Source organism: Salvia splendens, chromosome 1, assembly GCF_004379255.2.
Source record: "Salvia splendens isolate huo1 chromosome 1, SspV2, whole genome shotgun sequence".
NCBI lineage: Eukaryota > Viridiplantae > Streptophyta > Magnoliopsida > Lamiales > Lamiaceae > Salvia > Salvia splendens.
The window spans coordinates 6819064-6846126 of record NC_056032.1 but is presented as its reverse complement, the minus strand read 5'-3'; the positions used below and the strand labels follow the sequence as shown (position 1 = coordinate 6846126).

The following is a 27063-nucleotide window of genomic DNA, read 5'->3' as shown; positions in this document are numbered from 1 at the left end:
GGCATGAAGTCCTTCTAGACTAATGGGTGTCAGCCCTCTGGTGTCTGAAGGCAACCTGGTGGCTTCCCAATATGCTAATGAACTTTAGTTCTTTGGTGCTGAGGGGGCTGCCTTGTAGGCTGTGATGATTTAAACCTTAGTTTATAGTGCAAATTGGTTTCCCATAATAAAGTCTAAGGTGAAGTATGTTGAATATTTATGATGGACCTTATTTGGGATGTTTATTATTTCTGGCCCATGCAGAAATAATTTGGGCTGAGCCCAAATCTCATCCCTCTACTACCAGATGGTGCCATGTGGACTCTCACCCGGATCTTGGCTTGGAGCCGTTGGATTGAGGCTTGTGTTTGTTATGTGAGAGGCGACCCTTTCACTTCTCATTACACTCTGAATAGTCTCTCTCTCTCTCTACTCACTCTATTCAGTCAATTCTCTCTTCTCTCTCTACTCTCCCTTATTCTTCGATGAGTTCTCCGGCGGTTTCTCTTGAGTCTTTCGTTGTTTCCTTATGTGATTGACTAGTGGTGTAGCCGGCGAAGGCAACTACTTCGATTGTTGGTGTGTCTGTGAGATCTAGGGTTTTGGTGTGTGAGAGAACTGGTGCGAGGCTGTGTTCTGAGGTTCTAGATCCGGTGTGAAAGAGTTGTATGGTATTGATATCTGCGGTGTGAGGTGAATCACTTGTGATTCAATGTTGCTCCCTTGGGTCTGGTTTCTAGAGAATAGATTTGTACTATAGGTGGGTGGCTGAGCCTTCGTGTAAGAAGTAATGGTTGTTAATCATAGATTTGTTATTACTGACAAGTTTGGTAAGTGTGCAAGTTCAAGAAGTAACGGTTGTTAATCAAGAAGTTAGCTAGGGTTATTAACTATTATTGTAATAGTTGATTAGTTTCCCCTTGTAATCTTGAAACTAATCAGCCGCTTGGTTAGAGTTTGGCTGAGCTTTCTTGTAAGAAGAACAAAGAGGTCTCGGTAATTAGTGAACCTGGACTGGTCTGATCCCTACACCACCAAATGTAACCAACTCGTTTTAATGTTCCATTCTTCGTCACTCATATCTTTTACTCCCTCCGTCCCCGAATAAGAGTCGCTAATTTCCATTTTGGGCCGTCCCCCATTAAGAGTCACTCTTCATTTTTACCATAAATGGTAGTAGGCCCTACATTCCACTAACTTACTCCACTCCCATTTTATTATAAAATTAATATAAAAATGTGGGTCTCACATTCCACTAACTTTTTCAACCAACTTTTCTCTACATTTCTTAAAATTCGTGCCCGGTCAAGAGCGACTCCTATTAGGAGACGGAGGGAGTAATTTTCTCTAGACATGTTTACAATAGATCGAATAAAAAGCCAAACATTCTTGGCTTCCAAATTGAATTGTTTGATCCATTCAATTCAAATATGCCACCAAGCTACGACAATCTTTTCATTTTTAATCCACTTCATAAATACCGACATTACTAGTTAGAAACAACCACAACAATTCTTTTCTGGTTTGGATTAAAATGTGAGACCTAATCAAGAAAATAATTGTAGTGCAACATATAATTTCGCTAGCCAAAGCCTTTTACGTGAAAAATCAATGTAGTTTACGATGAAATCGATCACTCATCCAATTTGAATACCTTTACAATAAAAAATGTCTACTGCGAATGAAGAGGCAGCGATACAATAAGCGGCTCAGACGACCTAGAAAAACTCGAACAATGAGCTGCTGCTCTTGAGTTTGCTTTCTCATACTCCTCATTTTGGTGTCTGATCCCTTCCAGCATCGTCACCACATCCCTCATCGTAGGCCTTTCATCGGGACAAGCGTTCACACACAGTAAAGCTATCCCTACCACTTGTACCATCTCTTCTGTTTGTGTGCTCGAATTCAGCAGCAGCTGCTGATCACCAATGGATGCAAAATCTCCGAATCTACTTCGGAGCTCTTCATAAACCCATGTCACAATGTGCCTCCCCTCAGGTATTCGGGCGTCCGTCGGCTCCATCCCCGTCACCACCTCTAGCAGCACAATGCCGTAGCTGTACACATCGCTCTTTTCTGTTATCTTCAAGCTGTATCCATATTCTGCAAAAAAGTAAATAAGCTAATGGATTGGTTTAAAACTATCCTAAAATCAAAATTCTAATATTCCCAATATGTATTCCCTCCAAGTTTAATACAAAATTAATAAAATATGAGAGGAAAGGGAAAAAAGTAGTTAAAGTTTGTTCGTAGATAGTGGGACCCACGAGAGTTAGATTTTTCAAGTGACAACCAAAATGACTATTTTTTTAGGACGGAGGGAGTACTTACCGGGAGCTATGTAACCATAGGATCCTGCCACAACACCTGAACCTGTTGAAGAATCATCCACTAGCTTTGCTAGACCAAAATCTGCAAGAAAAGCCTCAAACATAGGACCTACCAAGATGTTGTTGGTCTTGATATCTCTGTGAACAATTGGAGGGCTACAATCATGGTGTAGATAAGCCAGCCCTTGTGCAGCTCCAATGATGATATTATACCTTGCATTCCAATTAAGAAATGTTTTATTCTCATGAAGCAATCCTGCCAAACTCCCATTACTAATGTAATCAAACAAGAGCAGTCTTGTTTTCCCATTGTCACAGCAGCCTAGAAGCCTTACTATGTTCTTATGCCTTATTGATCCTAGCGCTGTGACTTCTGCAGAAAATGAGTCCCTTTGATGAATCTCATCTGTTGTCTTTGGCCACAGTCTTTTCACTGCAATCAGCTCCCTCGTGTGAGTCTCAACGCGGTAGACAATCCCCGAGCAGCCTTTTCCCACAATGTTTGCATCACTTAGTTGTGTCACAACCTCTTCAACTGAGAAGCTGACCTTTTGGAAAGGGGTGAATTCCCATTGGAGTCCCTTTTCTTCGTCGTCTCCATAAGCTCGGGTTCTGCTGTAGTAATACATTGTTGCCATAATCAGAACTATGATGAAAATGGAGACACTGAGGATGGTCAGATTCCTAACATATCTCTTCCTGTGGCGGCTGTCTTTACTAGGAAAGCAGTTGTTCTTGAATAAACATAGGTTGTTGTTGCCAGCAAATGAATCATAAGGAAGGTTCTGGAAGAATCTAGAATTTGGAACTTGACCTGAAAAGTTGTTGTATGAAACATTCAAGGAAACAAGATTGTCCATGTAGCTGAGGACTTCCAGGCTTCCTTCCAGCATGTTATGAGATATATCCATGTTGGCAAGCTTTGAGAAGTTCGAAAAGCTTTCCGGGATGGCTCCTCTTAGGGAGTTCATACTCAAATTCAAGAGTATGTCCATTTCCTGGAGATGACCAATCTCATCAGGGATGAAGCTACTAAGTCGGTTCCTGCTAAGATCAAGTAACTGCAAGCCCTTACATAGGCCTAGCGAACGAGGAATAGAGCCCGAGATTTGGTTTCCACTCAGCACAAGTTTGTTCAACGATGTGAGGTTGCCTATGCTTATAGGGATGTTTCCTGATATCTCATTCATGGAGAGATCCAAGACGTTCAGTTCACGAAGAGATACGAAAGACAGAGGGATCTCCCCTTGAAACTTGTTTCCGTGGAGATCAAGCAGCTCCAGCTCTTTGCAGCTGCCTAAATCAGGAGGGATTTTCCCAGAAAACCTGTTTTCAGACAGCTCAACGAACCTAAGACTCTCAAGCATCCTTATCTCCGAGGGAAAGTCTCCTTCCAGCATGTTTGATCCGAGGCGTAGCCTGATTAGGCTGCTGCAGTTGCCAATATCAGCTGGGATTCTACCAGAAAGTTGATTTGAAATCAGCAGGAGCTTAGTCAGATTCTTGAGATTGAAAAGCTGTCTTGGAACTGTCCCAGTGAGGTGGTTATAAGACAGGTCTAGATCTTGAAGTTTCTTGCAATTGGATAGCTCTACCGGTATATCTCCTTTGAGATGATTCTGCCATGCAAAAAATAGAGTGAGTTCTCTCAGTTCACCAATGGTAGATGGAATCCCTGCAGAAATGTTGTTGTTGTCAATTTGAAGCTGTTTTAAGCTAGACAGATTGCCTATATAGTCTGGTATTGAACCGTTGAAGTGGTTATCCGACAAAAGTAGCCCCTCCAACTTGGCTAGTTTTTGAAGTGATGGAGGGATTCCTTCAGACAGAATATTCATTGAGAGATCAATCAGTGTCAAACATGAGCAGTTTCCAAGATCCTGAGGGAATTTTCCTATGAGATGATTCTCCCAGAACAGCAATCTCTTGAGATTCTTCAACCTCCCAATTTCTGTTGGGATTTCACCAGAAAGTTGGTTTTGATACACAAACAAGTTCTCAAGACTGGAGCAGTTACCCAACTCCGGTGGGATGGAGCCAGTCAGGTTTGCAGTGTATATCGAAAGCGTCTTGAGATCCATCAGCGCACCTAAAGTTGCCGGGATCCGGCCAGTGATTGAGGTATCTGCAAGGCCTAAAAAGGTTATCCTTGTGCAGTTTGATACCTGAGGTGGAATCTCTCCATCAATGAGGCTCCCACCTGCTCTAAAGACTTCAAGAGCTGTCAACTGGCCTATTTCTTTTGGGATGTTTCCATAGAGCCGGTTGTCGAAGAGTTCAAGCTGGTGAAGTTGGCTGCAGTTTCCTATCTCTTTTGGAATCTGTCCCTCTATGTAGTTGGAACTCAGAGATAGTTGCTGCAGAAATGCTAGTTTTCCTATCTCTTGTGGTATACTCTTTGTGAGGCTATTGAAACTGAGGTCTAAAGTGATGAGGGAGGAGCAGTTTCCCACGTAAGAAGGGATTACACCGGTTAGATTCGTGTTTGAGAGGACAAGAACACGAAGGAACGCAAAGGAGAACACGAACGTAGGGAATGTGGTGGGGAGATGGATGGATGTGACAGTGATTTCTGAGACAAATTCATGATCTGTGCATTTGATGAAATCCCAGCTGCATGGAGTCTGATCAGTGTGTTTCCACGAAGAGAAGAAGCCGGCTGAGGGCGAGGAGTTGAAAGTCGAAAGCCATGTTAGAAGAGACAGGCCTTCTTGGTTCAAAGCTGAAATGGTTGGAAATGTTACAAGTATCAGTTGGAATAAGGTGAGTGCTTTGCTTGGCATGGTGATGTTTCTTGAGCTTCTTCTAGCAAAAATGCAATCTTGGAATTATTTTCCATTCATTTCTAAAAGGTTGTTCCATATTTGATGTATTTTTTTCTGAGATATTCAAATATTCTTGCATGTTATGTTAGCCATTTTGAGATAAGATCTTATGCTATTGAGAAAAAAATCCTTTCTTGTCCACAAACACATTGTCCCTACTACCTTATACTTTTTGCTTTGAATATTTGTGTCACATAATCCAGTGTAAATTCTATGTTTAATCCACTGGAACATAACAAGTTGCTTAAAGAATATGAGCATATTTATCCCTCTAAATAATGAGGAGCTATAATATTATTGATCTTCAAATCTTTTAATTTCTTTTATTATGATAAAAGTTATTCTATAAATGAAGCCTTCTCTCTTTTCGTGATTCATGAACCTTCCCAAGAAACCATTTTTGTCAAACCATGCAATAATTGGTTTGGCTAAGGTTATAGTATTAAAGAATTTATGTCTAAATAATTATGTGTAGGAAATCTTTGTTTGATTTTTTGGCATCGGTCTTTTTTAAGAGCCCCTCACCATGTGTGCTGACATCCAACTTTTATTTGCTGCCATGTTTCCATTTGTATTTTTTCTCATGATATCGACTATTCATTCTTCTTTACAGCAGCTCAAAAGGGACACTCAATGTAACATATTCTCCGGTTTCGAGCCTATCATGACATGATCCTGACTTTTGACGTCGAATTTATTTAAAATTTCACCGACGCATGTAAAATGCGAAATGGATAAGTTAATTGTATGTTTGACTTTTCAAATTCAATGGAAAATTAGAGCATTAAGAAAAGAAGACAACAATTTAGATACTAGCATAAGAAGTACATTTTGCTAATAATAATAAACATTAACCAAGAGAAATATAGGAGTATTATGTTAGCTGATGGGCCTGGGCCAAAGTAAGAGCTTGGGCTGTTGTACCTTTTATAAGGCACAGTATTGGGCTACAGATATAGTGGGCCGTGATTACCCAATGATTATAATTTCCTAAGCGTTATGAAATGTAGAATTTTGATCTTTGATATCATAAATTCAAACCTCTAAAAGAATTTAAGATAGTGCATTGGTTGGCCCTATATTTAAGTATTTTGTAAAGATAAAAAAGGCCAACAGTTTTACCACTATTTATTCCATTTATGACCCATAATTATTAAAGCATTTTTTATGCACTTCGCTTTCTTGAGCCCTATAGATAGCAAGAGCGAGAATGACTTTAGATTTACACGAGAGATAATCTCAAATCAAATAAAAATTTATTTAAATGTATATTATGAAAATAACAAGCATAACAGGGTTATCTTTGTAAATTAATTTTGTTATCATGAATAAATAAAATAAGGTTGCCAAATATTCACTCGGAATATCATACATAAGTCATTTTAAGATTATTATAAACCTAGTCAAACACAGTGTATCTTGATTAATTTGCATTTCATCATCTCCTAATAACTAAATCATAAACCTCCATGTATAAACATTTTGAGTTTTAAAAGTGAGTCTCGTGCATATCTCATATAGCACAATTATTTCAATCGCATTCAGCTATTAAGTTTATATTAAATAACATTACTAATAGCTAAGAGTCGGCCGCCATTTACTATTTGAGGAGTTAATTATAACATTTTAAATTATTTAATTAGGTGTTCGGTTACTATTTAATTGAATCATAACTACCTAGCTACAACTTGCAAGAATCCAATTATGCAATAAGTTTACCCCAACCTAAAATAGTTCTAAGAATGGTGCCTTATTCTCCCTGTTTCTACATCCACCTCTTTCTTTTTGGAAATAAATACTTATAAAAAATTATAAATATCAATTTTTATGAGATTGTGCCTAATTTAATCATAAATTATCAAATGAGCACACTTTTAGTCTCATCGATCAATGTGTCATTCTTAATTAAATCCATCAATCTAGATTATATAGCATGAACTTCATTTTTTGGCTAGATTCCTAACCCAACAAAATAGTGAAAAAGCAAATGGGACATGATCAAATGCAAACTCTAAACTACGATATGGACTGAAGAAAACGTCAGCAACAAAAAATGTCAATACAGTGTCAACGGTTGATGTTGTGTTGAAATTGTGTTGTCATTATATTGACATTTTTTGTTGCTATTATTTTATCATCCATTGACATTTTTTAACGGTCCATGTCATAGTTTGGAGTTTGTACAATATTTGAGTTTCCATTTTATCACTACCCAAGACCAAATTATGTAAATCTCAATATGTTTCTCAAAGAAACGATCTCGTACCAATCACACATTATTGCTGCCCAAATTTAAACTTAAGACAGTATACATAACTACCTCCTTTAAGAATAGCCGAGGTATCTGAACTCGTTGATATTGAAATATTATATATATAGAGTTGTGATCGATGTCGAACTAATTTTAAAGATCGAACTAGAGATCAAATTAGGACCATTAGATCTAGTTTTTTTTATGAGATACGATGTTGTGTAAATTATTTCGGTCTTCATCACAAGCTCATTTTACTTCAATGTATTAGGTTTATTACTTCACTACGGTACGTAATACCTTGAAACTACAATATGTTTTTACTTACTTCCAGTAGATTTTGAAACGAATCAACATATGTTTCATTCGAATTCATTGACCTGGGTTTTTACTTTATTCACTTTTAAAAATGCCATTTATTCCAGTAGGTTTACCCTGCCTGGGCTGAAGTAAAATAGGCTCGTGATAACGGCCAAAATAATTTATAAATTTGCGCATCTCATCCAAAAAAAATAGATCTAAAAACTCTAATTTGGTATAATTCCGTGGTTCGACAATAAAAAGTGGATTTGCATATAATAGGAATCCTTATTTTTAGTGTGATATACTATGTAAATATACATGTCATTTGCTCAACAAGACGATCTAAGCAATCTACTTCTATTAGTATCACAACATCGAATAATTAAATAGTGATTTGTGAATTTCATATAAACTAGTACTAATATAATATGTACTATATGTGATATACACGCAATCACAAATGCACAATCAACATCATATATGTGCATCACAATCCACCTACTAACATAAATTGCAATTAGTAACTCCATGTGCCATAATTATTTGACGTGTGAGAAAAGAGTAGCAAAACCTCTCCCACACCATCACAACAAGTGAAGAAATAGGACAAAATTTCATTATTCTCTCATAAAGTATAATATAATATTTTATAGACATCATTATATTTTGCCACTAGTCCCCTTCATGGAATTGTGACATTTAACTTCCAAGAATCAAGAGAAAAAAAAAAGATTTGAAAAGGGAAAGAAAAAATAGGAATTAAAATAATTAATAATCCTTCCCATTTAATAAATCAAGGGTGGAGTAAATATCATAGGAGGCGAGATCAAAAGCGCCCCAATCATCCGGTGTGAGCAGCCCACAGTCTTCCACCTGCACCATCGGCTGCTGCTGGTACGCGAAGCTCGGCAGAGTTGTACCTTCCTCCCACAAAATATCCTCCTGCTGCATCTCAAACCCATAAAACACCTGGCTACTAACATCCTGACACGTGGACATCTGCGGCATCACCTGCTGCTGCAGTTGATCATCTCCAATCAAACCAAACGGCGTCGTAACGTCGTCGGAGGAATATCCAGTGCTAGCGGCGGCGGGACTGAGCGACGACTCGTTGTTGTCAGCGGCGGCGCTGCCGTGGGTGACGTAGTTGGCGAAGACGGCGGCCATGTCAATGCAGGGTGCGGCGGGGGCAGTGGCGGCGTAGGGGGTGGAGGCGCAGGAGGAGGAGGAGTGGCGGCGGGCGCGGCGGGATTTGCGGCAGCCACCGCCGACGGGGACGTTGCGGAGGGAGCCGCCCTTGGTCCAGTAGCGGCGGCAGGCCTTGCAGAAGTAGCGAGGCTGGGAGAGGCTGTAGTTGTTGTAGTAGCAGAATTTGGTGTTGGAGGAGGCGCAGCGGGGGCAGCTGGGGGCGATCTCCGCCGTCGTGTACTTCCATTTGCCGTCCATCGCTATCATGCTCATTGGATTTCAGTAGAGAGTTGGGGGGTTTTATGTTTTTTATTTATGGCTTTTGAATTTAGAGAGAGAGTATTAAGCATTAGATCCAAAAAATATGAGAGAGGGAGTGATATGATTAGGTGAGGAGGGGTATATATAGAAACTATATTAGTTCAAATAAAATTAAAATATTAGTACTACTATTATCTATTGAATATGATACTCCTATAAAGCATCATCAAGTATAAACACTACTCTAGTGTAATGCATATTCAATGTTATTTTTTTTCATTTTATATTTTGTTTAATATTAGTATTACATTATTAACATTTGCAATTTTACAAATTTAATAGTAAAACATTGTATTAAACAAAAAATTGATTTATTTATTTTTCTATAATTTCAATAAATGAATAAACTAGTAAATTGATAATTGACTTTCATGAAATTCAAAAAAAAATATCAACAATAATTTTTAATATATAGTATATAAAATAAAATATAAATGTTAATGTAAACAAATCAAGGACGAATTGGAACAATGGCGATTGATCGATTGAAGATTGTAGTGAGACAAAAGAAAACTTTATTCACTGAATCAATTAAGAGAGAAAACGAGCATAACAGTATATCGCTCTTCTAACTAATCGGCCTCTATTTAAAAACAGAAAACTAATGGCTACTCTAATCCAACGGCTAGGATAAGATCTATCTAATTACTCCACATCCAACGGCTGCGGAAACGAGATGTTTAAACAGCTGAGCTTCCTTCAATCTTGTTGATCTCTCACTCCATATTGGAGCTTCCTTGTCAGCGTTTGAGCTATCACTCTTCATCACAAACTCCATCACTGACTGGTTCTCTTCTCTCCAATCTACTAATTTCATACACAGTAGGAACTTCTCCTTCGGCAGTGGTTTGGTTAACATATCAGCCGGGTTCTCTGATGTGTGAACCTTGAAAACCCTTACACTGCCTTTTTCATTCTCCTCTCTGATGAAGTGATAACGCACATCAATGTGCTTGGATCTCTCGTGATAACCTTGCCAGATATATGGCAATGTTATTATCACATCCAATTGCTATAGCTCCTTACTCAATCCCCAGATCAGACAACATTCCTTTCAACCAAAAACTCTCCTTTATGGCAGCAGCAAGTGATATAAATTCTGCTTATGTTGTGGAAAGTGCCACTACACTTTGGAGATTTGATTTCCAACTAATGGCAGATCCATACATTGTGAAAATATAAGCTGACTGTGACTTTCTGTTGTCTAAGTTTCCAACAAAGTCCGAGTCACAAAATCCCACAATAGCATCAGCTCCATCCACATCATTTGCTCCAAACAGTATGCCTGCTCCTTTCAAATATCTCATCAACCATTTGAGTGCAGCCCAATGCTCCTTTCCATGATTTGCCATAAATCTGCTAGTCACACTGGTAGCTTGAGCAATATCTGCTCTGGTGCTAATCATGGCATACATGATGTTGCCTATTATATTAGCATAGGGTATCTTCTGCATCTCTCTAGCCTCAGCTTCATTCTTAGATTTCTGATCAATACTGAGTTTGAAGTGCATTGCTAATGGAGTAGCAACTGCCCTCATATTCTCCACCTTGAATCTTCTCAACAGCCTTGAAATATAATCAGATTGTGTGAGCCATATTTGTCTCTTAGCTCTATCTCTTACAATATTCATGCCTAAGATCTTTCTTGCAGCCCCAAGATCCTTCATTTCAAAAGCTGCACTGAGTTCTTTTTTACTTCCTGGACTACTTCTTTGTTCACTCCATCCACAAGCATATCATCTACATAAAGTAGAAGAAATGTAGGATGCTTGCCTCTCTTTCTAATATACACACAAGAGTCATAGCTGGACCTGCAGAATCCAATTTTGATCATGTAGTCATCAAAGGTCTTATTCCATTGCCTACTAGCCTGTTTCAGACCATATATGCTCCTTTTAAGTAGGCAAACTTTTCATTCATTTCCTGGCTTGATGAAGCCCCTGGCTGAGCCATGTATATAGTCTCCTCTAGCCCACCGTGTAAGAAAGTCGTTTTTACATCAAGCTGCTCCAGTTCTAGATCAAACTTGGCCACTAAAGATAACAGCATTCTAATCGAAGTGTGTTTCACAACAGGTGAAAACACCTCATTAAAATCAACTCCATGTTCTTGAGTGAACCCCCTAGCCACCAACCGGGCTTTAAACCTGATCTGATCACCTTCAACACCTTCCAATTTCTTCTTTAAAATCCATTTGCAGTTGATTACTTTCCTACCATCTGGCTTCTCAACCAATACTCAAGTACCATTTTTAAGCAAGGAATCTATTTCCTCTACCATTGCTGTCATCCATCTTTCCCATTCTTTGCTTTGCATTGCTTCTTTATAGGATGACGGCTCTGTATACTCAACATCCTCAGCCACACACAAGGCATAAAATAACATCTCAGAGTCCTTAAACTTGGATGGCAGCTTGATCTCCCTCCTGACTATGTCCGTTGCTAACCTGTAGTTCTTCAAATCATTCTAACCATGTACTTATGTGTCATCTTGAGTATCCTTGGACTCAATCACCTTCTCAGACCTCTCATGTTCCACCTCAAAATCAGCCTTACTTACAGAATCACTCTCAGGCTCAGTGCTTTCAAGAACCACCTTCTCTTTATTCAGGAATGGCATTTCTGCCTCAGAAAACACAACATCCCTACTGATCACTATCTTGTGATTCCCTGGTTCAATGCACCATAGGCAATATCCCTACCCCAGGCTGATATTCCAACATCACACATCTAATAGCACGAGCATCCAACTTTCCTTGCTTGAGATGAGCATATGCCTTACAGCCAAACACCTTTAGATTTGAATAATGAGCATGACTACCATACCATCTCCAATCAGGTGTGTCACCTTCTATATTAGACGAGGGACACTTGTTAATAAGTTTCACAGCAGTTGTTGCAGCCTCGGCCCAGAATTCATTCCCAAGTCCAGAAGACAGAAGCATGCACCAGACCCTTTCTGATGCACTATTTATTAGCACTAAAAATACCTGCAAGTTTACAGGGTAGATCTAGTATAGCTAAGGTCAGTACCGGGATATCGAACACATGGAATAAGATTGCAACTGGCTATCATATACTAAGCGTCATATACTATTTAAAGACACAGATGTTTTTTTTGTTTGATTTTATTAAACTAGACTGAAAAATAAATAAACAAATAAAAAGAAAGTATATAAACAATGATACACAGCAGGCATAGGAATGTAGAATATTAGGATCCAAAACACAATCGACTATCTTGAATTACGGTCTCTAGAGTTATTAAGTCGGTCACTTAACTGGATTAAACCCTCTCCCGAGGTGAGAAATCCGTAGATTAGGTGTTGAAATTAAAGTCCCATTTAAATCTCTAACATCTAACTCCTAAAAGATCGTTAAGACCAATGACCTCACGTGAAACCTCAACTCTCCCGAGTTCTATTGAATTAAAGTGTGAATTATCCATTTTCCAAGTCAACTATTTCATCTCCCGAGTACTCTAATCAACTCTAACATGTATTCAAGAGGTAGCTAATCAATTGAATATAGAAGCGCAAGGATAAATCAAATAACTACAAGAGCTAACAAGGAAAATCAATCGAATATCTTCACCAAAAATTCCACAATTGATGTTTAACTCATAGACAAGTAAAAACTACAAATAAAGTACGAGACATGGAAGAAATTGATAAAACCCAAGGTTGAATCTTCAATCTTCAGTCTTCTCTTGCCTGGATCTGCAGAACTCCGCTCCAATGGAAGATGGATAAATTTAAGGGTGGAATATGGAATGGAAGAAGTGTAGAGAGGGAGAAGGATTGGAGGCTCTGAGATCAAGATTATGAATTAGGTTAAGGGGTATTTATAGGCTGGAAAAAGGTTTATTTTTGATAAATTTCGTGCCCTACAAGAAATAGGAGAGATTTGGCTTCACAATATAATAATTTCTTTTCTTCCGTGAATTTCGACATAAATTCCAGTCAGCTTTGACTGCACTGCGCAATGTTCGTAGAATTGTCATAACTTTCTCCACATAACTCCGATTGAGACATGCAAGATATCCACGCGAAGATCTTTCGAAGACGAAGAGAATGGCATCTAGTAAGCACAGACTGGACTTCAAAATCGCTGGAATAATGGGCTTGAACAGAGGCTGCTGCACTTTGGCCTTTTTTCACCTTTTTCTATCTTTTTCTATCATTTATCAACAAACACGTCAAAAATACCAAATGTATAACATATGCAATTTAAGAACATAATTTGCATGATTGACATTTAAAACAAGTCAAATCTAGTCCTTAAAAACATGCAAAATCTGTGTTTGTCACTTTCCAATATTGTTCTATTTGCTCTCTCGGCAATGTCATTTTGTTGTGGATTTAGTGGTACAGTCATGTGCCTTTTAATACCTCTTTCCTTACAGAAATTGTCAAACTCCTTTGAAAGGTATTCTAGACCATTATCCGTTCTCAAACACTTAAGAACACAAGATTTCTCCTTCTCAACTTCAAGACACCACTGCTTAAACTTGCTAAATGCCTCTGATTTTTCTTTCAAGATGTATATCCACATTTTCCGGGAGTAATCATCAATCATACTCATGTAATACTTTCCACCCCCCACAGAAATCACAGATGCAGGACCCCATAGATCACTATGGGCATAATCAAGAATGGATGAAGAAGTGTGTTTACCTTTAGGATAGGGCTTCTTGGATTTACCCAGAATACATTCCTCACATGGATTTGAATCCATCTGCTCACTGCTCTGAATGATCCCTTTCTTGGCTAGCTCCCTTATAGTGCCTTCAGCCGCATGAGCAAGCCTCATGTGCCAGAGCCTGAAGTCATCCGCTCTCACTGCATTAGCTTGTGCATTAAAAACTTCAACACTAGCCAGCAAATAGTATAGGCTGCCTCTCCTTTCTGCCTCCATCATCACTTTCTCACCCTTAGTGACCACCATTCTTCCACCAGTAGAGCTGAAAGTATAACCCTTGCTTTCAAGAAGGCCAAGTGGAATGAGGTTTCTCTTAACATCTGATATATATCTCACTTCACTTAAGATCTTTACAGACCCATCATTCATTCTCAACCGAATCTTGCCTATCCCTTGAATGGTGCAGACTTGGTTGTTGCCTAGTATCACTGATCCAGTCATCTCTTGGATCTCCTCAAACCAACTCATATTTGGACTCATATGAAGGCTACATCCTGAGTCCATAATCCAAGAACCTCCCAAATGACCCTCCATCACATTGAGGATTTCTGGAGTGTCATTCTCTTCAACACAATCAGTCGAAGGGACCCGATTTCCACCACCATTTGCCTGCCTTTTCTTCCAAGCGAAACAGTCCCTTTTAAGATGACCCGGCTTTTTACACCAGTGACACGAGCGGGTTTCCTTCTGATCATTCGATGAAGCCTTCTGATTTTCTTGGTTTGGTTTCTAAAACTTCTTGTTGTTCTTGAACCTTTTAATGTTCAAGCTTTCAGCCACCACTTCAGGATTTCTTGAGCCAATCTTATAAAGCTCCTTAGCCCTTATGGCTGATTGAACTTCAAGGATCGTGATAGTACCCTCACGACCATACAATATTGCATCCCGAAGTTGATCGAACGATTTTGGTAGAGCATTCAGAAGCAATATCGCCTTGTCTTCATCTCCTATCTAGACGTCGATATTTTCTAGATCATCGACCGCCTTATTGAAGTCTTCAAGTTGCTCCAATATTCCCTTTTCATCTGAGAAACGATAGGAGTATAACCTCTGCTTCATGAATAGTTGATTTGCCAACGACTTAGTCATATACAGATTCTCAAGCTTCGTGAATATCGCGGATGTCGTCGTCTCTTTCGCGACTTCTCGGAGAACTTTATCTCCAAGACATAGCACAATTGCGCTATGAGCCTTAGCTTCGATCTCAGCTCGCTTCAAGATCTCTTTCTCATCAAGATCCCCTTTCTCCCCTTCTTTCGACTTATCCTCTTTTCCGCCTGCCTCCAACGCCGAAGCAAGCCCTTGATGAATCAGCATAGCCCGCATCTTCATCCTCCATAAGCCGAAACCATTCCTTCCTGTGAATTTTTCAGCCTCAAACCTAAAAGCCATGACACCTCGCAATCTCACCACCAACAAATCAGAAATTCAATCGCACCTCCTTCGATTCCCACAGACGGCGCCAATTTGTAAACAAATCAAGGACGAATTGGAACAATGGCGATTGATCGATTGAAGATTGTAGTGAGACTAAAGAAAACTTTATTCACTGAATCAATTGAGAGAGAAAACGAGCATAACAGTATATCGCTCTTCTAACTAATCGGCCTCTATTTAAAAACAGAAAACTAACGGCTACTCTAATCCAACGGCTAGGATAAGATCTATCTAATTACTCCACATCCAACGGCTGCTGAAACGAGATGTTTAAACAGTCGAGCTTCCTTCAATCTTGTTGATCTCTCACTCCATATTGGAGCTTCCTTGTCAGCGTTTGTGCTATCACTCTTCATCACAGTTAAATGTGTATTAAATGAAAGTGGTGCCCTTGATATGTAATATGTCCATTTAACTACTACTAAAAAAGCAGTCATACTTGATTTGCACACATCTTGGATGCTAGCTAATAGATTGTAATTTTATCAGCTCAATTCTAACTTTTTAAAATTAGTGGATTATTCGATCAGTCAACAGGTTTCAGACTGTATTGACATATCTAACTATAAGTCACACATGATCAAATGACAGAATTAGGTAGAAGCAGGGTCGATAGACCTCTCCGTTAGCCTACTAAGGTTGAAAATTTTCATTAAATAAGGCATTTGAAGGTACTGTCGACTCCATGGCATGACAGTTCTACCCCATTCTTAGTCTGTCATCCATTCTCAAGGATAGCCGCCTCACCGCATCTATCTTTTGACGATAGCACGACCTTCTTAACTGTGTCTCATCTCACTCCCAACAACGCTCTTTCATGGTGTATTTTAGATTCATTCATATGTAAACATGCTCTTTTTTTCCTCTCTCTCGGAAGAGGTGACTATGGACGGTTAGCGAGCCGTTAGGAGTAAGGAAGTATAGACATGTGAGGAGGAAAATGGGATATTAAGACATAAGCATATTTAATTGAGGCAAAGAGGTTACGTTTGGATAATGTGGCATTTCCCTATTGGTTGTTGATGACCGCGATTGATGCCTATTGGTCAATGCCATCCCTCCTCAAATTTTCCATTTTTGTTGATTTTTTTCTCTATTTCATTTTGGCATCACATAGTTTGTTGAATTTTAGACAACGAGTTTCTTAACAACCAACTTGTTTCATTTGAGTAATATTTCCACTTGTATATTGCCTACAAATTCTATATTTCAGTATTATGTATTTTGTTCTACATTTGAATCGCTTGTTTTGGATTTGAACGTCTTGCAAAAAATATGATGGATTATGTCTAAATATATTGAATTGATATTTTTATAATTATAGAGCGAAGTTAGTTTTACAAAATATTTGCTTTCGCTATTGTATTTTTTTGAAGATAAGTAGTTACTTAAGAAGCACAATTACGCAAGCAAGCAAAATAAAATAATACTCCATTCGTCCATAAAAAATAATCTTGTTTTCAGAATTTTAGGTTATCCACGAAAAATAGTTCAAATTCTAAAAATGGAAAGTTTCTCTTCCATATTTTATCCTTTTTTTTCGCTCTCCCTCATCCTTTTTTTCTCTTGTTGTCTCTTATTTACCAATCTCTCACTAAAGGTCGGGGTATATTCAAAGATGTTTGTCGAAAAAAATGTTCAATAACTTTCAAGATTTTCACCCAACTTTTATTCCCTTTTCTTATATTTATCAGAGCCTGTGTGATTGCTTGCTTTAATTTGTCAAATTCTAATCCATTTTGCAATTTTAAAAATCAGTCTTCAAAAATAACAATGTTTTGATTTGTTTGTAATTACCAAACGCTGAACTTTTTTTAAAAAATATTGTACATATAATATGTTGGTCGAGAAATCATACGTGCACGTAGTGAGTTAAACCTATTAATACAAATTAAAACTGTGCCGTTTCACTGAAAAACATCAACATTGTATTAAACGTAGGTGACCAAATTTTTCCTTGTGGGAAAATTGCGAACAAGTCCAAATTCACGATTTTCCTTCTGAGTTTTAAAGTTGTAGAACATGCCGAAAAATTGACAATATATCATGATTTTTCCGACAACTTATTCTTATTACGTTTAATCTAATTACTAAATACCAGTACTACCATCTATCAAATCTTCAATTATTTTCGGGAAACTCGTGTATTAAACGTTATACTTTTGGGGATGGACGTGTGGTGCATTTCCTAGAAAGAAGTTATTATTTCTTGACTCAAAACAAACAAAATCTCAAAAGTTGAACTCACTCGAAGTTGATTACAAAAATCAAATAATTCGGGGATTTCATATTCATAGCCATTTCAATACATGCAATTCATGAATCTTTATAATTATTGTTTTATGTAATTGGAACCCTTTCCAAAATATTTTCACCTCATTTCGTCGGCAAGCCTTTGGACAAATACATCGAACTTAATTCACTCACCTAGGGATCGGTAAAGAATTAATGTAATAGCTAGAAGATAATTATAATAATTAATTGTCTTAGTTAATTCACGTCAAATGGTACACTCCACATGCCCATGTGCCTACGTGGCAAGATTTGGTGAAGTTGGATTTCTTAAACTCCACTAAATCATGTTGTTAAATAGTTTAAAAGTGATTAAATCATTAAATAAAGGCCCAAATATTATATCTTAGTACTTCCTCGAATGCAGTCATTCCCCCTGATTCAGTTCCTCAATTAACTGTGCGTCCATTTCAAAGTCAACCTTTTCATAATACAAAATTAAATTAATCATTAAAAAGGTCAAAACTTCGTGGAGGGTTAATGTCCTTTTGCTCATAGATTTTAGTCAAATGATCGATCACATAATTAATTCAATTCACTTGAAAGATTTTCTTATTTTTCCTTCTGCTCTAGCAATGTATATATAAGAATATTTAATTCGTGTTTTGATTTTTAATATCGATGTATGAATGATGGTAAAGAATATGAACCAAGGGGCCGGATAATAGATATTTCCTTTTAAAATTTTAAAATATAATTATGATTTGTTTGCCTTTACCCTTATTTAATGGAGTAGTATTTATAATTTAGTAATTAGTTCTATAGATTCATTTATTAAGGTTATTAGTAAGAATATAGAGGCTGAATTTATGTAAGTATTATTTAATTTGCTACAAAATGAAAGCAAAAATTCATTATATTTATCATCATTGATCTTGATTTGTTTTTACTATTTATATTACTCAAGGAAATCCATGTGGGTGTTTTGGGTCATTTTCGTGTATGAGTTGTGCAACGAGACACAAGAAAGATATTAACACTCAATTCCTTACACGGATCTAATAATTACTACAGTTTTCTTGGAAATAAGCCTTCTCCATACCTCATTTTTCTAACTACATTTACAACAAGCGTAAAATAGGTAGTACTTCATTTCATTGTAAATTAGAGTTCGTATTTTTAAAGAAATGTTGGTCTTTAAACATAAAAGACTGTTCAAAGCTAGTGGGTCTTACTATTTTAAACACAAAATACGAAATGAGATATAGTCGTAATTTGAATGAACTTCGGAAGGCATAGAGACCCATATTATTATAAGTTTTGTAATATTCATTTCTAAAGTTTATGAATCAGTGTAAATAAAATATAGCACATCGTTTTATTATAGGTGAGTCGTATTTATTTTTAGGGTTGTCACAATGTTAATCACTCGTTATAATGATCGGAACTTGGGACGGTGTAGGGATGTGCCAAGAAAGTCATGATATATGTTGAATTGAGTTTGATGGAATAAAGATTTAGAAATCGTTTGCATGTGGGTGATGTTGGTCTAATTTGGGTGTGTGAGGGGTCCCTAATTCCTCAGGTGCTCTTTCTAGCTAGCTACAACAACTATACGTTTGCAATTAGGTCATGTGGTATAACAAGTTGGAATGTTGGATGATATTGTAAAAATTCGATCCGTCCTAGAAATTTTGTCACTTCCGTTTATAATAATAAAGCCTACACAACTCATCACACATTGTAAATATAGCAAATTAATGGTTGCTAAAATGTGAACTTATGGAAAATTTCAATTTTTTTCATAAACTTCGAATTTAAATAAAGCTTTAGCTTCTTAATTTTGCATTAAGATTTATATAGTTCATAATTTGCGGTTGGAATTTGATCTTAGTTTTGAATTAAGAAATTAGTCATATTTGATAACACCACTGTATATATATTGGTTCTTAGTCACACAAAAAATGTTACACTTCACTCAATCAAAATCAGTTTTTGGACTATAATTCAAATTCAGCATAAGTGGGGAATACTTGTCCTATTATTTATCATGGTTCCATGCATATTTTATCTCACGATTAATTACAGCTTACACCATACTTTTTCGTAGGAATTTACATATTTTGATAGTAAGATTACGAAATTAAAATGGAGAATTCTATTGTTTTATTTGCCCCTACTCCAGTGGGCTATTTCCTCAATAAATGGGCCGCAATTCGGGCTTAGTTTAACCCATTCAAATAGCTCAATTCTACGCTTTCTCTAAACAGGCCAAAATCAATCCATCTTGGGCCGGCCGCGTTTAAATAGATTTATCATTTTCATGTAAAAGTATAAATAATTTTGTTTGTTGGTTTAGTGGTAGAGTGATAAATGTTAGAGATCAAACTTTAAATTCACTGTGATTGAATGACATTAATACGAGCACATTTATATTATTAAATTGACAAAAAGGGATACAAATCAAGTCATTAATTTAATAAGGTAATTCTTTAAATAATATATAGAGAGAGAGAGAAACAAAACTTCATTGTTTTTCCCCTCAGTCTTGGTTTTTTCTTCGATTTAGAACTTAAAGTCTCCATCCAATTGAATACTAGCATGAGTTTATATATTATATAATGTGTAATATAATGGTCACAGTCCATTACGATAATATCACTAGAATACATATTTGAACTTTCACTAAATCAACTTCTTCTTCTTTTTTTTCTAGAATCATATATTCCCCTTTTCCTAGGTAACCTTGAAGTTGACATTCAAGTTCATGTTTATGTGAACTAAAATCGGAGTTCAATATCTAAGATTTTCTATTTCAAATGGTCTAGCTAAGTTTGACTCAATAATATAATTTAATTTTGTTCTTATTTATTTTGTTGAATAATTAAAGGTGCATTTTTGTTCGTTAAAACGCCAACAATATCCTTTCATTTCTAGTCAGTAGTCACTATATGAGAATATAGTATCTTATGATTTTTTCCCCTCATATTCTATAAATTTTGAGTCTATAACCAACTAGACAAACACGTAAGACGCTTCACCTCCGACCGTTAGACCGGGGGTTCGAGTCACTTCGGGGGTAGATGGGGAACCATCGTCCATCCTCTTTAAAAAAAAAAACAACTAGACAAACACACCACAGAGAAACAAATGAAACTTTACTTTTTATTTTATTAAACGAAGGTTTATTTCTTCTAGAAACGTGATTGATTTCATGAAGTCACTTGGAGTTTCTTCATTGTAAATATTTGAAATAATTAAAGTGTTGGGTGCGAAGAAAAATGAAAAGTTTCCGATCCAGCACAAAAAGACAAATTGTTGCCCAACTAATCTTGCAATAAACTTCCAAAAGCTACTTTTGGCCTATAATATTTTGTAAGAAATGTGAACATGTATACAACACACATTATATGTACATTATTTATATGCTACCCTTCTCAAAAGTTGAAATTTAAAAATAATATCTTTCTAATTAGGCTTGTCTATAGTAATTAAATTAAATTACTAAATACTGACCTCAAATATATACACCTAGCTAGATCGAGACGCAAAACCGATGCTTCACAAAATTCTCTTTATCAAAGTTTTTGAATACAAATTCTATATGCATGTATTCCCTCCGTCCCTCTATAGTAGATCATGCCTTTGTGCGCAAATAAGCTAAATAGAGCCATGTGCAACAAAATGAAGAAAAAAACCGAGGGACAAAAATTGTGGCCGTATGTCTTTAGAGGATTATAAATGAACGGTTAGTAAGTTGAGTTTTATTTTAGTTTTGAGAATAATATCAAGAAGCTACAATGAAAATAAGATTTATGCAACTTTATTAAATTTCAATAATTAAACTAGTTTTAATTTTAATTTTGATTTCAAAAGAAAGAGAACTCTGAAATGTCTTTTAGGCCAAATATTACATGTCTGGACACGTCTGGCTCCGCTACTGGCTGTGACCCTTTCAATGCTTTGTAAGACATAATTAAGTTCAAGATCAATTGAATTAATTATCTTTCTTCACCTTAATTAGGTCATTTTTAGACAAAGTGAACAACTTTGACTACATTAATTATATATTGTGCTAGCAAATTCGCCTAGTGTTTTGACAATGAATTGATCGTTTCCTAATTGTACTACGGTAAAAATTATCTATAGTTATTTAAGAATTACGTGTAGACTTTTTTTGAGAAGATTTATTATTGTCCCATCAAATTAGTGTCCTTGCATTTTTCAGTAAAAAAGAAAACATCCAATGTTGTTTGGAGTATATTTTATTTGCAATAGTTCTATCTTTGCTCATATTTATTGCTGAGGAAATAATTAATTTCATAAACATTAAATAAGTTTAGTCTAGTAATTTCACGTACTATCTTTTAAATTTCTATAAGATATTGTATACATAATACATTTATCGGACTAACCAATTTTGTTCTAATTTATTAAAACTAACATGGAAGTGTTCAATCGATTAGATTACAAAGTCTATAATAACTCTCGTAGGGCATTAAAATAATTAAGAAAGAACATGTATTTATCCACTAAGCATGATTTAGACACCGGAGCACGGCTCATTGTCATTGATTAGGTAATCATTGCAGTGGTAGCAGCCAATCAAGAATCTGTATCAAAGTGTATTATTCATCATTAAATGGCACATTTTAACATACTCCGTATTAAAATGATCGTTATTACATATTTTTAGTAATTAGTAATTTTCTAACACAGTACATTTTTATAAAATTAATACTTTATCTGTCTCAATTAAAAAGATAATTGAAATATTTTTTTGACACATGATTTAAGAAATTGATGGGTAAACAAGTTGAAATAGAGAGAATAAAGAATGAAAGATAATAAAGCATAAGAGAAAATGAAAGAGAAAATGAAGTAGGAGAGAGAATAATTTTTTTGCTAAAAAATGAAATATGACTTAACTACTTAAGATAATTTGAAATAAAATGCAACTCAACCACCTTGGAATTTAAGGAGTATACAAAAGTATGATTCAAATTCCACAAATACAAAAACGTGGAGTTTACTAATGGAAATTGCTGATATTGCTCACTGACAGGTTGTTTGCTAATAAAATTTTTTACACTTAATTACTAGAGGCTTTTCGACAAGCATACTGACGAATTTTTGGGATTTTACTGTTAGGAATATATTTCAGTAACCTTGTTTTTTTTTTGTAATGCACTAATTTTTTTATTTATATATTTTTTACGTATTTCAAAATTCATAATATTAATTTTAAATGAGACAATTAATAGGCAGCGGAAAGAAAACACCGCTTCTTCCCTCTTCAAATCTTTTGACAAATTCAAACTCAGATCCTCAAACCCCAGAACAATACAAATTATACGATACACAACTGGCCAATAACTCTAAAATATTATATTTGAATTCAAACATATATATAATAGCCTTACTGCATTGACAAACATAGCTTACATATTTCGCCATTGCCAAAAAAACAAAGCAAACAACCAACATTTACCACCCACCCATGGACACGCCCAATTTCTTTTCCGGCCGGTCTCCGTCTCCGAGGAGGGAGCTCCAAGGCCCCCGCCCCGCCCCCCTCAAAGTCCGCAAAGACTCCCACAAAATCCGGAAACCACACGCGCCGCCGCTTCCGGTGATAATCTACACCGTCTCCCCCAAAATCATCCATGCAAACCCTAACGACTTCATGTCTCTAGTGCAACGCTTGACCGGCCCCAACGCCACGTCACCCTCCTGCACCCCGGCCGCCCGTTTTGCCTCCATCGAGCGAACCAAGTCGCCCGACGTGAGAAAAACGGCGGATGAGATCGAGATAGATTCGATTATTCGAAAAAACGTCCAATTTCCCGGGATTTTATCGCCAAATCCAAGTGCTCTTCCCCAAATCCATCCGAATTTGTTCAATATCTCGTCGGATAATAATAGTAGTAATAATTATTTCCATGAATTGAGCCCAGTTTTGTATAGCAGTAGGAATTATTTAGAAAACAATCTCATATCGCCAAACACTTTGGATCTATTCCACAGCTTATTTGACGTACAATCGCAGGAGGAACTGCAGAGAAGGTAACCGTAGGGATTGAATGGGATTTTGGTTTCAGACAAAAGGGGACTTTGCTACGTTACGTTACTCCTTAATTCAATGGCCATGAATCAATGTGAGGTTCATGGCTGTCTTTAGCAAGTGGATGATATTTAATTCATACTATTGATTATTGTATCTATACATTTCTTTTACAATTGAAAAATTAGTTTTGTGGGCCTTTTTAGGTTTTAGGCTCAAATAGTTGGCTTTTGGTTTACGTTGATTGTATTTGTAGACTTGTAGTATCATCTTAATTAGTTTGTGATAGTGATTCATTTTTTTTGTCACATTTAGACTGGACGACTGATTTTGCCGTCCTTGTAGCCCTATACGCATTCCAATTACAGTGTGTGTGTGTGTGTGAAATGGACAACGAATGTTATAACGTTCAATAAAATCTAACGTTGAATTCCAGTCATTTAATTCCGAGACTTCGAAAATCAGCCGGAAATATAATGAAATTTGGCTTTGTTTACAATCATCCCACAACAAAAATAAAATGGTGAAATTATGATAGCAATAAAAAAAATAATAGGTGGACGTTATTGGAGGTGGTTAAACAATGTTTGTCTATTCATGTTAGTGTTTGAGCTCATCAAGATCGGATTGAGCTGGTGGAAGAATCAAGTCAGGAAATAGCCGTTGGGAACCGAAACAGAAACTAGCCGTTGGAAACGGTTATAACCGTTTTCGGCAAAAGGAAGCTGTTCGCCAAAAGGTGTTCGCCAGAAGGTGTTCGGCAAAAGGTGTTCGCCAAAAGGTGTTCGGCAAAAGGTGTTCGCCAAAAGGTGTTCGCCAAAAGGTGTTCGGACAAAAGGAAGCTGTTCGGCAAAGGAAGCTGTTCGGCAAAGGAAGCTGTTCGGCAAAGGAAGCTGTTCGGCAAAGGAAACTGTTCGGCGGTTTTTCTTGATCGGTACTACTTAAGGAAGTTGCGATTCATTCCAGAAAAACAACAACAGAAATCAAAAGTGATAGAGAGAGAATTCAAGAGAGGAAGTGTTATCTTTCAGCTGTGCGTTTTTAGCTCTCGAAGCAAGAAGTTTTCGGGCGAGTTGAGGATTTTTCCATCTTGTAAATTCTTGAGAGTTTTGAGTGCTCTTGTGTTTGTAATCTCTCGAGTGATCAATAAAGAAACACACCAGATTCTGCCCGTGGATGTAGGCTTACGCCGAACCACGTAATTCGCTTGTGTTCTTCCTTGCATCTTGTCATTTCATTAATTTCCTTTTCGATCATCACAACCATAAGTTCGTTCTTCACAACGTGGCGCCGTCTGTGGGAACTTCAATCCACTGAATTGATCGAGAAGGCACAAAGTTTGGGAGTTCTTTCTTTGTCCTCAAGAAGGCGCTCAACCTGTTTGAATAATGGCTGCAGCAAGGTTTGATGTTGAAAAGTTCACAGGCCGAAATGATTTTGGCCTATGGAGGCTGAAGATGAAAGCAATCTTGATGCAACAGGGTTTATGGGAAACCCTAAATGGTGGAGGCAGTAATGAGGGGGAGAAGCCCGAGCCTGATGAAAAGGAGAAGGCAAAGGCTCAAGACAGAGAGTACAAGGCATATAGTACCTTGATACTCAACCTCAATGACAGAGTCCTCAGAGAAGTTTCAAAGGAGGAGACAGCGGCTGGAGTTTGGTCCAAGTTGGAGTCATTATACATGGCCAAATCTTTGGCAAATCGGCTGCACCTGAAGCAGAAACTTCTCACTTTCAAGATTGCTGATGGAAAAGGTGTGTTGGAACAGCTCGAAGAATTTGGGAAGTGCATCGATGATCTTGAGAACATTGATGAAGAGATTAAAGATGAGGACAAGGCTCTGATGTTGTTGAATTCCTTGCCACCAAGTTATGAGCATTTCAAGGATGCTATACTTCTTGGTAGAGAGTCCAAGATTGGATATGAAGAGGTGTACTCTGCTCTAAAGCTCAAGGAAATCCAGAAATCTAATCCAAAGTCCACTGAAATGGTGTCTGAGAGTCTGAGTGTTACTGATCACAAGAAGAATGTGAAAAGAAAGTCACAGAAGAAGCCATGGAAAAACAAGACAGCTGACTGGAAAGAGACCAGATCATGCCATCACTGCAAGAAACCAGGCCACATAAAGAAGAATTGTTGGGTTTGGAAGAAGAAGCAGGCCGAGGAAGAGAATGGCAAGAACAATGCTGATATTGCAGAAGAGTTGGTGGTCCCGGAGGCTCTGTGTGTGACTGAGGACATGGAAGAACTTCCATGGATCATGGATTCTGGATGTAGCTTCCACATGTGTCCAACTAGAAGTCATTTTGAGGAAATCAAGAATGCAGCTGGATCAGTTTTGTTAGGAAATGACCAGATATGCAGAATCAGAGGAGTTGGGTCCATCAGGCTTAGACTTCATGATGGCTCCATCAGGTTACTCACTGATGTGAGGTTTATTCCAGAGATTAAGAGGAATTTGATCTCTATTGGAGTGTTGGATGCAGCAGGATATAATTGCATATTGTCTGATGGGATTATGAACATCGTCAAGAATGGTGATGTTGTTATGATGGCTGAGAGAAAGAGAAGCCTATACTATCTAAAGGCAAGTGTGGTTACTGGATCTGTGAATCTGGTATTAGACTTAAGAATGTGGCATCTCAGACTCGGACACTTGGGAGAAAATGGAATCAAAGAATTGGCCAAGAAGGAGCTGATTAAGCTGGAAAATCCCAATGAGCAGTTGGGTTTGTGTGAGCAATGTGTGCTCGGAAAGAGTAAGAAACTGCCCTATGGGAGAGGAATTCACAGCTCAAGGTCACCACTAGACTATGCCCACAGTGACTTGTGGGGCCCAGCTACACCAGCTTCATTGGGTGGAGGTAGATACTTTCTATCCATTATTGATGATTTTTCTAGAAAATTATGGGTGTTTATCTTGAAGGAAAAGTCAGAGACATTCATGAAATTCAAGGAGTGGTGTAGGGAAGTGGAGGTGGAGAAAGGGTGTTCTTTGAAGTGTTTAAGAACTGATAATGGGCTGGAGTTTCTGAGTGGGGAGTTTGATTCTTTCTGCAAGCAGAAAGGTATGAAGAGGCATAGGACATCTCCATCTAATCCCCAACAGAATGGAGTCGCTGAGCGCATGAATAGAACCATCCTAGAGCGAGTTAGATGTATGCTCTTTGGCTCTGGAATGGCTAAGAGATTCTGGGGTGAGGCTGTGAGTATGGCAGCAGTTCTCATCAATAGAAGTCCTTCTTCAGCTATAGCTTTTGACACTCCTGATCAGAGATGGTATGGAAAGGCCATGGATTATTCGAATATGAAGATTTTTGGTTGTATGGCTTATGCACACATCAGGCAAAGTAAGTTGGAGCCAAGGGCCTTGAGATGTGTGATGATTGGATACCAAAGGGGAGTGAAGGGCTACAGGCTGTGGTGCATAGA

The 27063-nt window shown here is 37.3% G+C and overlaps 3 protein-coding genes across 3 annotated transcripts; 1 reads left to right on the top strand and 2 right to left on the bottom strand.

Annotated features, from left to right (window-relative positions):
* Positions 1 to 1565: 1565 nt before the first annotated feature.
* LOC121810558 (LRR receptor-like serine/threonine-protein kinase RGI1) lies at positions 1566 to 5183 on the bottom strand. Its single transcript, XM_042211322.1, has 2 exons — positions 2311 to 5183; positions 1566 to 2082 (listed from the first exon to the last, which is right to left on the bottom strand). The coding sequence occupies exons 1-2, from the start codon at positions 5090 to 5092 to the stop codon at positions 1652 to 1654; spliced, it is 3213 nt and encodes a 1070-aa protein (XP_042067256.1). The 5' UTR covers positions 5093 to 5183; the 3' UTR covers positions 1566 to 1651.
* A 3099-nt stretch (positions 5184 to 8282) lies between these two features.
* On the bottom strand, positions 8283 to 9371 carry LOC121810919 (dof zinc finger protein DOF5.4-like). The gene has a single exon (XM_042211661.1). It carries the CDS (start codon positions 9147 to 9149, stop codon positions 8457 to 8459), a length of 693 nt encoding a protein of 230 aa, XP_042067595.1. The 5' UTR covers positions 9150 to 9371; the 3' UTR covers positions 8283 to 8456.
* A 13649-nt stretch (positions 9372 to 23020) lies between these two features.
* LOC121810948 (protein MKS1-like) lies at positions 23021 to 23980 on the top strand. The gene has a single exon (XM_042211697.1). The coding sequence runs from the start codon at positions 23067 to 23069 to the stop codon at positions 23634 to 23636; it is 570 nt and encodes a 189-aa protein (XP_042067631.1). The 5' UTR covers positions 23021 to 23066; the 3' UTR covers positions 23637 to 23980.
* Positions 23981 to 27063: the final 3083 nt, after the last annotated feature.